Genomic DNA, 15,238 nt, shown 5'->3' on the forward strand with positions numbered 1-15,238 from the left:
GTATGGTACAGAAGGGCAGGTCCAGCTGAAGGGGAGTTGCTGGGATAGGTTTTTTGTGGCACATACCAGGGCTGACAGTGCAGATCAGGAATCAATGCAGGGCAGGTTCCAGTAGGCTGTGCCTGTGTTGTTTTGGAGTGTGATGTTCAGCACACGGTGCAGTTAGGCAGGAAGGAGGGGGTAGATTGTGATGTGTGGAGGTAAGATGGGTATGGGAAAGATGAGAGAGAGGAGAGAGGAACTGGAGGCAAAGACATACACACAAACAAAAGAGAGTGCTAAGGGAGCTTGCTACTGGAGTGGAGAGATGAGAGACTGAGAAATGCGGAAACAAAAATGAAAAAAAAAAGAGTAAGTGTAAAAGAAAAAAATAAATAAATCAGGAAACTGGAAATGAAAAAACACAAAAAGGGAATAAGAGAGAGAAGAAAACTAAACAAAGAAATAAAAAAAAAAAAACAAAACCCAAAAACAAACTGAAAAAAAACAAGAAAAAAGAAACGCCCACAGGGATGACCCTGTGTGTCTACACAGAGTGAGGGACTTCAGTCTCTTTTGTTATAGGTTTATTTAGTTCTTCTTCTGTTTGTGTTAGTTTAGGCAGGTAGTGTGTTTCTAGAAATTTGTCCGTTTCCTGTAGGTTTTCAAATTTGTTACAATTTTTCATAGTATTCTTCTGTGATTCTTTTGCTTTCAGTTGGGTGTGTTGTGATATTGCCCATCTCATTTCTTATTCGGGTTACTTGCTTCTCCTGTTTTTCTTCTGTCATTTTGACCAGTGGTTTATCGATTTTGTTGATCTTTTCAAACAACCAGCTTTTGGTGTTGTTAACTCTTTCAGTTGTTTTTCTATTCTCTATTTCATTTAATTGTGCTCTAATTTTTATTTTTTGCCTTCTTCTGGTGCCTGAGGGCTTCTTTTGCTGCTCTCTTTCTGTTTGTTCGAGTTGTAGGGTAAATGTGTTGATTTTGGCCCTTTTTTCTTTTTGGATATGTGCATTAGTCAATATAAATTGACCTCTGAGCACTGCTTTTGCTGTGTCCCAAAGGTTCTTGTAGGATGTGTTTTCATTCTCATTGGACTCTATGAATTTCTTTATTCCATCCTTAATTTCTTCTGTAACCCAGTAGTTTTTGAGCAAGGTGTTGTTCAGTTTCCATGTGTTTGATTTCTTTTTCCTTGCTTTTTCTGTTATTGATTTCCACTTTTATCAGAAAAGATGCTTTGTAATATTTTGATGCTTAGGATTTTGTTAAGGCTTGCTTTATGGCCTAATGCGTGGTGTTTTCTGGAAAGTGTTCCATGTGTGTTGGAGAAGAAAGTATGCTTGGCTGCTGTTGGGTAGAGTGTTCTGTATATGTCTGTGAGATCAAGTTGGTTGATTTTGGCGTTTAGATCTTCTGGTCTTTTTTGAGCTTCTTTCTGGACGTTTTGTTCTTCACCAAAAGTGGGGTGTTGAAGTCTCCTACTGTTATTGTGGAGCTGTCTGTTTCTCTTTTCAATGCTGTTAGAGTTTGTTTTGTGTATTCTGGAGCCCTGTAGTAGGGTGCATAAATATTTATTATGATTATATCCTCCTGGTGTATTGACCCTTTAATCATTATATAGTGTCCTTCTTTATCCTTTGCAGTGGTTTTTGCTTTAAAGTCTATTGTGTCAGAGATTAATGTTGCCACTCCTGCTCTTTTTTGAGAGTTGTTTGCTTGATATATTTTTTCCATCCTTTGAGTTTTAGTTTGTTTATGTCTTTAAGGTGTGTCTCTTGTAGGCATCATATAGACAGATGGTGTTTTTTTTGTCCATTCTGCCGCTCTCTGTCCCTTTATTGGTGCATTTAGTCCATTTACATTCAGCATAATTATTGATAGGTATAAGTTTAGTGCTGTCATTTTGATGTATTTTTTTATGTGTTGTTCACAGTTCCTTTGTTCCACTTAATTTTCTGTGCTGAGTAGTTTTTTGTTACGTGTTTTTTTTTCATCCTTTTTCATGTTGTTGATTTTTATTTGCAGAGTCTTTATGTTTTTCTTGTTTTTTATTTTATTTTGATGTGATGTTTGTTCGTTTCCTTTGTGGTTACCTTAATATTTACCTCTGTTTTTCTAAGTTTAAACAAATCTTTTATTTCTTTGTATTGCCTTGACCTCCTCTCCATGTGAAAGATCTATGACTCATTATTTAGTCCCTCTTTTTTGTTTTAATATTGTCTTCTTTTACATATTAATGTCTCTCTGTCCGTATTTTCAGTGTTTTAGCTTTATTTGTGACTTCCCTATCTCGTTTGATATCTGCTTGTTCTGTCCTGTGTTTTAGTCGTGGTTGTTATCTGATGTTGTTGATTTTCTTACTGTAGGACTCCCTTTAGTATCTCTTGTAATTTTGGTTTGGTTTTTCAAATTTCCTAACCTTCTATTTATGTGGAAAAGCCCTAATTTCACCATCATATTTCAGAGACAGTTTTGCTGGATATATAATTCTTGGCTGGCAGTTTTTTTCCTTCAAGGCTTTATAGATGTCATCTCATCGCCTTCTTGACTGCATGGTTTCTGCTGAGTAGTCAGAGCTTAGTCTTATTGACTGTTCTTTATAGATGACCTTCTGTTTATCCCTAGTTGCTCTTAAAATTCTCTTTATCTTTCATTTTGGCAAGTTCGATTATAATGTATCTTGGTGACTTTCTTTTTGGATCTGCCTTATGTGGGGTTTGATGAGCTTCTTGGATAGGTATCTTCTCATGTTTCATGATATCAGGGAAGTTTTTTTGCCAACAAATCTTCAACAATTCTCTCTGTATTTTCTGTTATCCTCCCATTCTTGTTCTGCAGTCACTCGTAGGTTATTCCTCTTGATAGACTCCCACATAATTTGTAGGGTTTCTTCATTTTTTAAAATTCTTTTTTCTGATTTTTTCCTCAAATACGTTGGTGTCAAGTGCTTCATGTTCAGTCTCACTAATTCTGACTTCCATTGCCTCAATTCTGCTCCTTTGACTTTGTATTGAGTTGCCTAATTCTGAAATTTTATTGTTAATCTTTTGGTTTCTGTTTTCTGTTTCTGTATGGATTCTTGCAGCCTGTTTAATTTGTCATTATGCTGTTGTATAATCTTCTTAAGTTCCTCTATTGTTTGTCTGTGTGTTCCTTGGCTTGTTCTGCATTTTGCATAATTTCCTTCATGATATCTTGAAGAGTTCTGTATATTAATGTTTTGAATTCTACCTCTGGTAATTCAAAGAAGTTCTCTTCCTCTGGAAAGTTTCTTGAATATTTGTTTCGAGCACTTGCTGAAGCCATCATGGTCTGCCTCTTTATGTGATTTGGTATTGACTATTATCTCTGAGCCATCAATAAGTTATTACATGTATTTATGTTTGCTTACTGTGTCCTAGCTTCTTGTTTTGTTTTGATATGCCCAAATAGGCTGGTCATGTGAGCTAGTTTGATTATTGGCGCTTTTGAAGCTCTCACATCCTGTCACCAGGTGATTAGAGCTGTTATTAGTTTTGTGAGCCCAGGAGTCACTTTACTTTTCTTGTATGGATTCAGCTCAGGTGTCCAGGTAGTCGGTCACCAAGTGTGTGGTGCAGTCTCTCACCTGCAGTCCTAGACAGGCACGGCGACTGGAGTATGCACAGGTATCTGGCTGCAATAGGGGGTCTTGCGCTGAGCAAGGCAGCGGGCTGATGGCTGCCCCTGAGTGTCTGGGAGGAAAGTGTGTCCCTGTTCCCTAGAGCATGTAGGTGGGTGGGTTTTGCGGCCAGATTATGGACACCCAGTGCTGTTGGTTGTAAGGTCAATGAGGCACTGCTTATTGTTGGACCCCTTTCATGGGTAGCTTGGTGGCATGGGTGGAGCTACCATTCCTCAGACCCCTGATGATGGTAGGTGAGGACCCTGCTTAATGGGCAGAGTGGTATCTAATGTCATGAATCTGCCACTCCACCTTGTAGCTGGTACAGTTGAAAATAGGTTTCAGGTATGTACCCTATTTTACTGTACTGATGTGGGCCTATGCTGTTGAAGTGGACCCACATAGGTCTATGCAGGGGTGAAAGGCATTCAAAGTCTGTGGACCCCTTATGCCTGTGCCTAGGCAAAGGCGCAGTGTCTGCCCTGACTTTCTGGCTTAGGTGAGCTGGTAGATTATTTTTTCCCGTTTGCTAGTTTGTTCCCTCTCCAAAGCCAGGAGAGTGGCTTAGGCTGCGTGATAGGTGCTACTTGTAGCCCAGGGAATATGGCAATTGCTGAAGCTGGCCTGCGACCCGGTGCAGAGCAGGGAGGGGGCAGGTAAATGGGAGAGTCGTTCTTCCCGAAGGGGGTGTTTTTTGATCCGCACGGTTGGTTAGATGCATGTACTTATCTTTTGCTGATTGAACGCCACTTTTCACTGGTTCTAGAGGCTTCAGTAGACTCACCGTTGTTCAGTCTCTCTTGATGTGGAAAACGTGTCCCGAGTTTCCCACGGCTTGCCTCACCGCACATGCCAGCCGATTTAGCCTGCAGTGTGCCAGTTCCTGCCGGGTCAGGTCTGGCAACTCCTTGCTGCTTCTGAACCGTCTCTGTCTCTCCCTGCTGCTCAGTCCAGTTCCTCAACTTTGCCTTGGATGTTCAGGGCTCCTAGATTGTCACAGATAATCGATTCACTTATTTTTTCAGATCTTTGTTTTAAGAGGGACCACAGAAGTGTCTGACTACTCCACCATCTTGGCCCTGCTTCCCTGAAAATACTTATTCTTGAAATAATTAGGATTTAGTGAGTACTCTCTCTCACTTCCTAATCCCTGGCTGCCTGGTTTCCTCCTTCTGTTATCTGCTGAAACTAGTTTTTCTAGGATCTCCAGTGTCTTTCTAGGGACCTGATCCAGTGGCTTCTACATGGCTCTATAGCATTCTGGCTTATCTTTCACTATTCCCTTTCATGTCCCTTCCCTTCCGTCCTAACTGAAATACTCACACTTCCCATTACATGCCTGAGCTTTCTCCATGGCATTTTCTAGAAGTGTGTGTATTTGATGAGTTGAAGAACAAGAAGATAGTTGAGAAAGGTTTTGTTAACTAGAACAGACCCTAGAGCTAAGAGGATTGAGAACAGGGTACAGACAATTGTAGGTTTTAGGGGGTTTGAGAAAAATAAATCTTTTGCCACTCCTTGGTTTCTTTTTTTCTGCCTTACTTCTAAATGTTAGGTTCCCAGGACTCTCTTGTTTTTGTCCCTGTCCTCTTTTTCTCTCCACAGTGTGATGACAAATAGGTGCCAGTTTTGATCAGTTGGCAGTGGTTGCTTGCATCCTCTGTACAGAAGGATTCTGAGGCTTTGATGGGATTCACCAGGAGAGTGCTATGCTTGATTGCCTATGAATTTGCTGTGAATTCAGGTGTGCCTGAGATGATGTACCTGAGGTGGCCAGTTCTTTGCCGTCTCATCTGTAGACCATCTCCCTTGGTTATGTTGTGTATACCCAGGCTTTGGCCGCCTCCTGTATATTCAGAGGTTTATCTCCATCCCAAGCCTCACTTCCAAGCTTTGGATTCCTCTACCCAGCTGCCTATGAGGCTCCAACCAGAAACCTCTAACTCAGTATGTTCAAAATTGATCTCGTCATCTTTTCATCTAAACCTGCTTCTCTCCCCTGTATTTCATATCAGTGAACGAGACTGCTTCTACTCTGTCACTTAAGACTTCTGAAAGTCGTTCTAGACTTTTCCATTCTCCTGCACTGAGAGACTCCCCAAGTCCTGTAAATTCACCTTTTTGTCCCTACTTCTCTGTCGCTGAAGTCCCTGGGTGGTGCACATGGCTAATGCACTCAGTTACTAATCGAAAGGTTGGAAGTTCAAGTCCACCCAGAAATACCTCAGAAGAAAGGCATGGTGTTCTACTTCTGAAAAACTAGCCATTGAAAATTCTATGGAGCACAGTTCTGTTATTACACACGTGGAGTCGCCATGAGTCAGAGTCAACTTGAGGGCAACTGGTTTTGTCTCTACTGCCTTAAAAGCAGCCTCGTATCACTTCTCAAAACAGGCCTCCCTGACTCCATTTTTTCTCCCAGTGTCCACACTGCTGCCAGAGAAATCTTTCCAAGATGCAAATCTGATTATGCTACTTCCTTATTTAAAATCCATTACTGGTACTTTGTAGTTTTTAGGATAAATCTGAACTTCTTAGCTCAGCTTAGTGTTCAGAGCCCTTCCTGATTTGCTGCCTGCCTACCTCTTTGCATTATCTTCTGTCACTTTCCCACATGTGTCTTTTGTTGCAACCATGGCTTCTGAGCAGCTAATTTCATACCTCTGTGTTTTTTTGCTTCTTCTGAGTCCTTTTGCTCCCTTCTTGACATAGCTAACTTCTCCCTTCCCCAACATTTTATTATAAAAAAATTTAGACATACAGCAAAGGTAAAGAATTTTACATGAACACCCATGTAGTACTTACCACTTAGATTTTTTTGTTAACATTTTAGTATATTTAGCTTATCACATATCTGTCTGTCCTGCTATTCATACATTACAAAACCAAAAACTCATTGCCATTGAGTTGATTCTGACTCATAGCAGCCCTATAGGACAGAGTAGAACTGCCCCATAGAGTTTCCAAGGAGCAGCTGGTGGATTTGAACTGCCGACTTTTTGGTTAGTAGTCAAGCTCTTAACCACTGCACCACCAGGGCTCCATTCATCCATTAATTCATCTTGTTTTTTGGTGTATTTTAAAGTAAATTGTAGAGATCAGTATACTTCAGCATACAGTCATTAACTAGAGTTCAGTATTTGTTTACAATTTTTTCTTTTGATACAAAATTTATATACAGTGAAATGTACAAATCTCAAGTGTCTATTTGTTGAGTTTTGACAAATGCATACACCTGTGTAACCCAAACCCTATCAAAATATAGAGCTTTAGTATCATTCCAGGAAGTTCCCTCCTGCCTCTTCCCAGTCACTGTCCCCATCCTGCCGAAGTTTTTTTTTTTTTTAATTTTATTTCCACTGAGGATTAGTTTTCCTGTTTTAACCCAGCTAATTTTTTATCCTGTAAGATTCAGTTTAAGGGTCACCTCTTCAGGGAAACCTTCCCTACTTTGCAATTTTGATTTAGACATTTCTACTCTGGGTTGTTACAGCCCAGTCTTCAGTTTCACTGAATTCAGCACAAGGATAACGCTATTCTAGCACCTGTCACATGGCACTGTAGGTGAAATTGTCTCACTCTTGCTAGGCTGTACGCTCACTCATAGTGGGATAGGTATCTTACTGCTGAGCACAATGCTCAACACATAGTAAGTGTTCATGGAAGGTCTGTGGAATTAAATTGACAGTCATAGAGGGTTTGCTGAAGGTTGTGATAGTTAAATTGATAGGCCAGGAATAAAGTTCAGCTGGAAAATTTTAGACTAGTTCATCATTATGGCCTTAGTGTGTGTTTGTCCTGTGTTTTTGGCAAAATGAGATTGATGAGTCTTGTGTTTGTTCTCTAAGCACATATAATACCTAAAATAAATGAAGACTCAGATGTACATAGTGGGGGATGGGAACTGTCATAGGTTTTCTAAATAAGTAACTGAAAAAGCATTCCTTTATTTTGCTAATATTTTAAAACCATTGTTTCTGCTCTTCTCTCCTGTCCACATTCCTCTTTTTCTTCCCCCTTAACCCATCTTAACTTGGCAGTACGTTTGGCCTGGTAGATTCAGATGGACCTTGCTATGCAGTAATGGTGTATAACATGGTGCAGAGCTGGGGAGTGCTCATTGGGGACTCTGTGGCCATACCTGAGCCCAACCTTCGACTCCACCGCATTCAGCACAAGGGAAAGGTGAGTGATGACTAGGCTTCTCTCCTCCTTCAAAGGCTCTGGAAGTGGAACCAAGTTTATTGCTTTTTAAAAATGTAGGTATAAAAGTAATGTGTGTGTGTATATATATAATTTTATTTATTTCTTTATTTTGACTAAAAAGGGAAACTACTGGTAAGGAAAAAGAAATAAAGAAAATGGACGGAAACACCATCACTCAGATGTTAACAGTTTTGTGTATATACCCCTGTCTTTTTCCATTTCATAAATATATACACATATTCATACATATATTTTAAATTTTGAGTAGAATACTATATATAAATGTTTGTGAACATTCCTTTGTGCTTTTACATACTCTACAACATTGTTTTGAATTGACACATAATAGTATTAGTAATGGTGGTAGTGGTGATGATGATGATAGTTAACATTTACAGAACACTTAACTGAGTGCTGGAGCCCTAGTGGTGCAGTGGTTAAAAGCTCAGCTGCTGACCAAAAGGTTGACAGTTCAAATCCACCAGCTGCTGCTTGGAAACTCTTTGGGGCAGTTCTGCTCTGTCCTATAGGGTCACTATGAGTTGAAATTGTCTCAACGCAATGTGTTTGGTTTTGGTTTTGGGTAACTGAATGCTAGGCACTGTGCTAAGAGCTTTACTACCTTCATTGTCTCATTTAACCCTAACAAAAATCTTATGAGGGTAGGTGTTTAAACACCTTTTCACCATCTAGATTAGACATTGGCAAGCTATAGCCCATCACCCAAATCTAGCCCGCCACCTGTTTTGTGCGGCGTATGAGCTAAGAATGCTTTTTACATTTTTATGTGATTAAAAAAAATCAGTAAAAGAATAATATATTGTGACATGTGAAAATTTAAGGAATTCAAATTTCAGGATGCATAAATAAAATTTTACTGGAACACAGCCACCTCTGTGAACTATTGTCTGTGGCTGCTTTTGCACTACAGTGATAGAGTTGAACAGTTATGTGACAGAGGCTGTATGGCCTGCAAAGCCTGAAAGATTCACTATCTGGCCGTTTACAAAAGACGTTTGATGACCCCAGATCTAGATTATTTCCAATTTTGCCCTATTATAAAAAGTACCATAGTAAACATTTTTGCATCTTTGTCCATATCCATGATTATTTCCATAAATGAATTTTTAAAGAAGAATACTGGATCCAGAGGTTTGCAGAATTCTGTCTTTTGATATATATTGCAAAATTATTCTCTGGAAGGTTATACCAGTTAGTTACTGTTACCAATAGTGGGTGTGAGTAATTTTTCCCTGTAGTGTTTTCAACTCTGGGTAGAAACCTTTGAAATATTACTTGTTAATTTTACATGAAAATTATAGCATTAATACTGATTTGATTTGATTTCTTGATGATTGGTGAAGTAGAACATTATTTCATGTCTTTATTAATTATATTCCTTTTTATAAATTGCAAGTTTTTATCATTTGCCTATATTCCTGTTAGGATTATTTTTAAGCAGATTTGTAAGAACTTTTTAATTTGCATCCTTATTTTGACTTAAAGGAGCCCTTCCTTACTTCCAGTGGAATGATAGATTTTTTTTGATGGATATCTTTTAGCAACGTGCTTTGCAACTTAAAATAAATTTGAACTGGTAAAGTGAACTTTACACTTTTTCTATAATTAGGAAAATACCACTCATTCCATTTTTTCCTGTTGGTATAAAAGGGAGAAGTAACTTCATCTTATATTTGGTAGATTAATTGAGGGCTTTGAGTTTCTAAGAATTTCTAAGGGTTAAAATTGTGAGGGTTAAATTTCTACTGCTGTGGCTTGCAGCTTTATCTAGTTAATTGTCAATACACACTGCAGATTCTGTGAGAGCCAGAGGCATCCTTTTGTTAGGCAGTGCCAGAAACCTTTTTTTTTGGAATCAGAGAATTGTCCCCTTCTCTCTGTGACACTGTTAGTACCCTACCTGCCCCAGGTTTTCCTTCTGAAGATTGTAAACCTTGAGAAAAGGGGGTAAGGGTGTATATATTGGGTGGGAGAGGGAGGAAGTTGCAGGTGGTATATCCGTGTGCTGGAGTTTCTTCCATCTTATTGAACCTGTGTGTGTCTGTCTTTTCTAGGACTATTCCTTTCCCAGTGTTCGTGTGGAGACGCCCCTCCTGCTGGTGGTGAATGGGAAGCCTCAGGGCTCCAGCAGCCAGGCTGCTGCCACAGTAGCATCGCGGCCACAGTGTGAATGACCTTCCATGACTCAGGAGCTATAGAGGGAGTGGAGGCGAGGAGATAAGCTCAAAGGACTTGTCGGCTGGACCAGCCACATCCAGTGACTCATCCGGGGTGGGGTTAGGGATGTTTTAAATGAAGACTTTCCCTTCCTCTGCCATTAAGACACACCATGTCCCTTCTGTCTCTCTTTCTGTCATCATGTTTGAGCTCCTTCCAGGGCTGCACACTCCCCTGTTGTGTCTCTCCTGCCTCTTTCACTGCTCTCTCTGTTCTAGGCAAGGAGCATTGAGTTGGTAGAAGTGTTGGGATCTTGCTATGGGACAGAGTCCCCAAGGTTCTTGTTCTCACTTCCTTTCTGAGCCTCATGTGTATATATCAGTTCAGTATTTATTGCCAAGGGAGGGGATTTAATTTTTTAATGGCTTGGTTTTTGAGCAATTTTTATTTTTATTATTTTTTTTGTAAATTTAGGTCCTTCCCCTCTTTGGGGCTGGAACAGAATTAAATGCATTTGGAAAAAAAAAGCAAATCCTGTAGTTGGCCTGCTTCATTGTCTCCAGGCTTGGATTCTTGGTTTCAGGATTACTTAACTCTATTAGAGTAATACCTTCTTTTTTCTTTATACAAAGTAGTTTATTTCTCTTTCGGTTAAAAGAATTCTGGCAATAGTCAGCCCAGGGTAGAAATAGCAGCTCCACAAAGTCGCTGGGGACTAGCTTCCTTCCATTTCTCCATCTATCATCTCTAAGGGTGGTCTGGCCCTCATCATGGTCCAAGATGACAGAGCAGTACTATTTTAATAGCGTTACTATGCTGAAAGACCAGAGAGAGCTAGGCATTCAGTTTCTTTAGATCCTAGTGATATGTTTGACAATAGTTTCTGTTAATATCCTTCAGGAAATATGAGGGAGGATTAATAAACTATTGAATGACTATAACCAGAAAGTGCAGTAATGGTGGATTAATTTAGAAGACTTCTAATGATACAGCTTAGGTCTTTGTCCTTGGTTCGGTCTTGTTCAACAGTTTATCAGTGACTTCAATGCCATTGATAACTGATGAAATATTTAAAGTACATAAAACTCAGAGGACTCCTCAGAGGATGGATGATAGAATAAGGGTCTGTGTATCTAGAGAAGCTATAAGGGCTGGGTCTAACAAGATAACATTTAAAAAAAAATTTATTTTATCTTAAATGAAGGTTTACAGAACAAACTAGCTTCTTACTAAACAGTACACATACTGTTTTATAACATTGGTTAATAACCCCATGACATAGCAACACTCTCCCTTCTAGACCTTGGGTTCTCTATTACCAGCTTTCCTGTTCCCTCCTGCCTTCTAGTCCTTGCCCCTGGGCTGGTGTACCCGTTTAGTCTTGTTTTGTTTTATGACCCTAACAAGATAAAATGTTGAAGTCCATTCTTTTGGCCCAGAAAGCTAACTTTCTGTATTTCAGTGTCATGTATGAAATGTGCTAGGAATCTTAGTAGATCAAGATAAGGTCAGTATGAGTAACCGGTATGATACAGTTGCAAAAACACTCTTTTTAGGCTGCATCAATGAATCTGGTAGCCAGAGAGAGAGGTTTTACTGCAGTGTCTGTCAGACCATATGTGGACCCTTGCATTCAGTTTTGGGTGTCAGATTTTAAGACCCATACTCATAGAAGAGTGATAGGGGATTGAAGGGGCATAAAAACATCTTGTGGCTGCAAGCACCTGTAGAGGATGGGGGTGTGTGAGTGTTAGAGATAATGGGGAAACAAGAGACCCAGTAACTCTTCCCTTTTTGTTCAGGTTCTGAGAGGATTTGACATACTTTGTGCAGGGACAGAGAGTAGAAAAATGACCAGTGGGTAGAAACTAGAGAGAAGCAGAACTTAAACGCTTTATGATGAAATATGTATGTACAATCAAGTATGTAAAATATGTATATATGATTTAAAGAATAATCACAAGACCCATGAAATGTCTGTTTGACTTAAAACCTAGCACATCACCAGCACTTCAGAAGCCCTTGTGTGCCTTTCCGTGATCTCGTTTTCACAGCCATATATCATTGTATGATTATGCCACAGTTTATTTATCCTACTGATAAAGGGTATTTGGGTTGTTTTCAGTTTTTTTTTTTCACTATCAAGTAACCAAAAACTCAACCAAACCTACTGCTGTTGAGTTGATTCTGACTCATGGTGACCCTATGTGTTACAGAGTAGACAGGCTCCATAAGGTTTTCTTGGCTATAATCTTTATGAAAGCAAATTGTCAGACCACTGTACCACTGAGGGGGTTTGAGCTGCCAACGGGTAGGTTAGTAGTCAAGCACAAACCATTTGTGTCACTCTGGGACATTGTTATCAAGGTCATTATTAATTTTCTTGTATGTGTCCCTGATGCACAAGCATAAGGTGTTCTTTTTTTTTAAATTTCTTAACACTTTTTTTCTTTTTTTATTGTTGTAATTAAATGAAGTTTACATTTCAAGTTAGTCTCCCATACAAAAAACATTTTTTTTTACATACATTGTTGTGAGACCCCAACCGCTCACCCCATTCTGCGACAGCACACTGCTCCCCTCCGCCCCTGATTCCCCATGAACGTTCAACCGGCTGCTAACACTCTCTGCCTTCCCATCTCCCTCTGGACAGAAGCTGCCCCTTTGGTCTCTTGTATCTACTTGACTAAGAGACATTCTTCATGAGTATCACTTTATGTCCCACAGTCCAGTCCAATCCCTGTCTGAAGAGTTGGCCTCGGAAATTGTTTTAGTTCTGGGCTGATAGAGAGTCCAGCGGCCATGATTTCCAGGACGCCTCTAGTCTCAGTCAGACCATTAAGTCTGGTCTTCTTACTAGAATTTGAGCTCTTCATCCCATCTTTCTGCTGCTCCATCAGGGACCCTCTGTTGTGTTCCCTGTTCATTGGTGGTAGCTGGGCACCGTCTAGTTCGTCTGGTCTCAGGCTGATGAAGTCTGGTTTATGTGGCCCATTCTGTCTCTTGGGCTAATACTTTCCTTGTGTCTTTGGTGTTCTTTGTTCTCTTTTACTCCAAGTGGTTAGGACCAATTAATACATCTTAGATGGCCGCTTGCAAGCTTTTAAGACCCCAGACGCCACTGACCAAAGTAGGATGCAGAACATGTTCTTCATAAGCTTTGTTATGCCAATTGACCTAGATGTCCCCTGAAATCATGGTCCTCAGACCCCTACCCCTGCTACTCTGTCTCCTCAAATTATTTTATTGTATTCAGGAAACTTCTTAGCTTTGGTTTAGTCCAGTTGTGGTGGCTTCCCCTGTAGTGTGTGCTGTCCTTCCTTCACCTAGGATGATTCTTATCCACTATCTAGTTAGTGAATAACCCTCACCCTCCCTCCCCACCCCCATAACCATCAAAGAATGTCTTCTGTGTTTAAACCTTTTCTTGAGTTCTTGTAATAGTGGTCTTATACAGTATTTGTCCTTCTGTGACCGACTAAATTCACTCAGCATAGTAGGTTCCAGCTTCCATAATGTTATACGGTTTCACGGCTTCAGCATTGTTCTTTATCATTGTATAATATTCCACTGGTGGCTATACCATAGTTTGTTTATCCATTCATCCATTGATGGGCACCTAGGTTGCTTCCATCTTTTTCCTATTGTGAACAGTGCTGCGATGAACATGGGTGTGCATATATCTACTAGTGGGACAGCTCCTGTTTCTCTAGGATATATTCCAAGGAGCGGGATAGCTGGATCGTATGGTACTTCTATTTCAAGCTTTTTAAGGAAGCGCCAAATCGATTTCCAAAGTGGGTGTACCATTTTACATTCCCACCGACAGAGTATAAGTGTTCCAGTCTCTCCACAACCTCTCCAGCATTTGTTATTTTGTGTTTTTTGGAGTATGCTAGCCTTGTTAGGGTGAGATGATATCTCATTGTAGTTTTGATCTGTGTTTCTCTAATGGCTAATGATTGTGAGCATTTCTTCATGTGTCTGTTAGCCACCTGAATATCTTCTTTGGCAAAGTGCCTGTTCATATCCTTTGCCCATTTTTTAATTGGGTTGTCTTTTTGCTGTTGAGGTTTTACAGTATCTTGTAGATTTTAGAGATTAAACGCTGATTGGATTTGTTGTAGCCAAAAATTTTTTCCCAGTCTGTAGGTTGTCTTTTTACTCTTTTGGTGAAACCTTTTGATGAGCATAAGTGTTTGATTTTTAGGAGCTCCCATGTATCTAGTCTCTCATCTGGTGCTTGTGCATTGTTACTTATGGTTCGTATTGTGTTTATGCCATGTATTAGGGCTCCTACCGTTGTCCCTATTTTTTCTTCATGATCTTTATCGTTTTCAATTTTATATTTAAGTCTTTGATCCATTTTGAATTAGTTTTTGTACATGGTGTGAGATATGGGTCTTGTTTCAGTTTTTTACATATACATATCCAGTTATGCCAGCACCATTTGTTAAAAAGACTGTCTTTTCCCCAATTAATGGACTTTGGCCTTTGTCAGATATTAGTTGCTAATAGGTGGATGAGCTGATATCTGGATTCTCAACTCTGTTCCATTGGTCTATGTATCTGTTGTTGTACCAGTACCAGGCTGTCTTGACTACTGTGGTAGTATAATAGGTCCTAAAATCAGGTAGTGTAAGGCCTCTCACTTTGTCCTTCTTCTTGAGTAATGCTTTATTTATTTGGGGCCTCTTCCCTTTCCATATGAAGTTGGTGATTTGTTTCTCCATCTCATTAAAAAATGCAGGTAGAATTTGGATCGGAATTGCATTGTATCTGTAGACTGCTTTGGGTAGAATTGACATTTTCACCATGTTGAGTCTACCTATCCATGAGCAAGGTATATTTTTCCACTTATGCAGTTTTCTCTTAGTTTCTTGCAGTAGTGTCTTGTAGTATTCTCTGTAAAGATCTTTTACATCTCTGTTTAGATTTATTCCTAAGTATTTTATCTTCTTGGGGGCTATTGATTTGGTGATTTCCTCTTCAAGGTTCTCTTTATTGGTGTAAAGGAATCCAACTGATTTTTGTATGTTTATCTTGTATCCTGAAACTGTGCTGAAATCTTCTATTAGTTCCAGTAGTTTTTCTTGTGGATTCTTTGGGGTTTTCTGTGTATAAGGTCATATCATCTGCGAACAGAGATACTTTGACTTCTTCCCTACCTATTTGGATGCCCTTTATTTCTTTTTCTAGCCTAACTGCTCTGGCTAGGACCTC

General features: G+C 39.6%; 1 protein-coding gene across 1 annotated transcript in view; it reads left to right on the forward strand.

Annotated features, from left to right (window-relative positions):
* TTC5 (tetratricopeptide repeat domain 5) overlaps positions 1-12,171 on the forward strand; it is a 39,457-nt gene extending 27,286 nt beyond the window's left edge. The window contains exons 9-10 of the mRNA XM_004390007.2: positions 7,672-7,816; positions 9,913-12,171. Of these exons, the coding sequence (XP_004390064.1) occupies positions 7,672-7,816; positions 9,913-10,032 (265 nt within the window). The 3' untranslated portion in view covers positions 10,033-12,171. The remainder of the gene's footprint in view (positions 1-7,671; positions 7,817-9,912) is intronic.
* The last annotated feature ends 3,067 nt before the right edge of the window (positions 12,172-15,238 follow it).

The sequence above is a fragment of the Trichechus manatus genome, unplaced genomic scaffold (assembly GCF_000243295.1).
Source record: "Trichechus manatus latirostris isolate Lorelei unplaced genomic scaffold, TriManLat1.0 scaffold00273, whole genome shotgun sequence".
Taxonomy (NCBI): domain Eukaryota; kingdom Metazoa; phylum Chordata; class Mammalia; order Sirenia; family Trichechidae; genus Trichechus; species Trichechus manatus.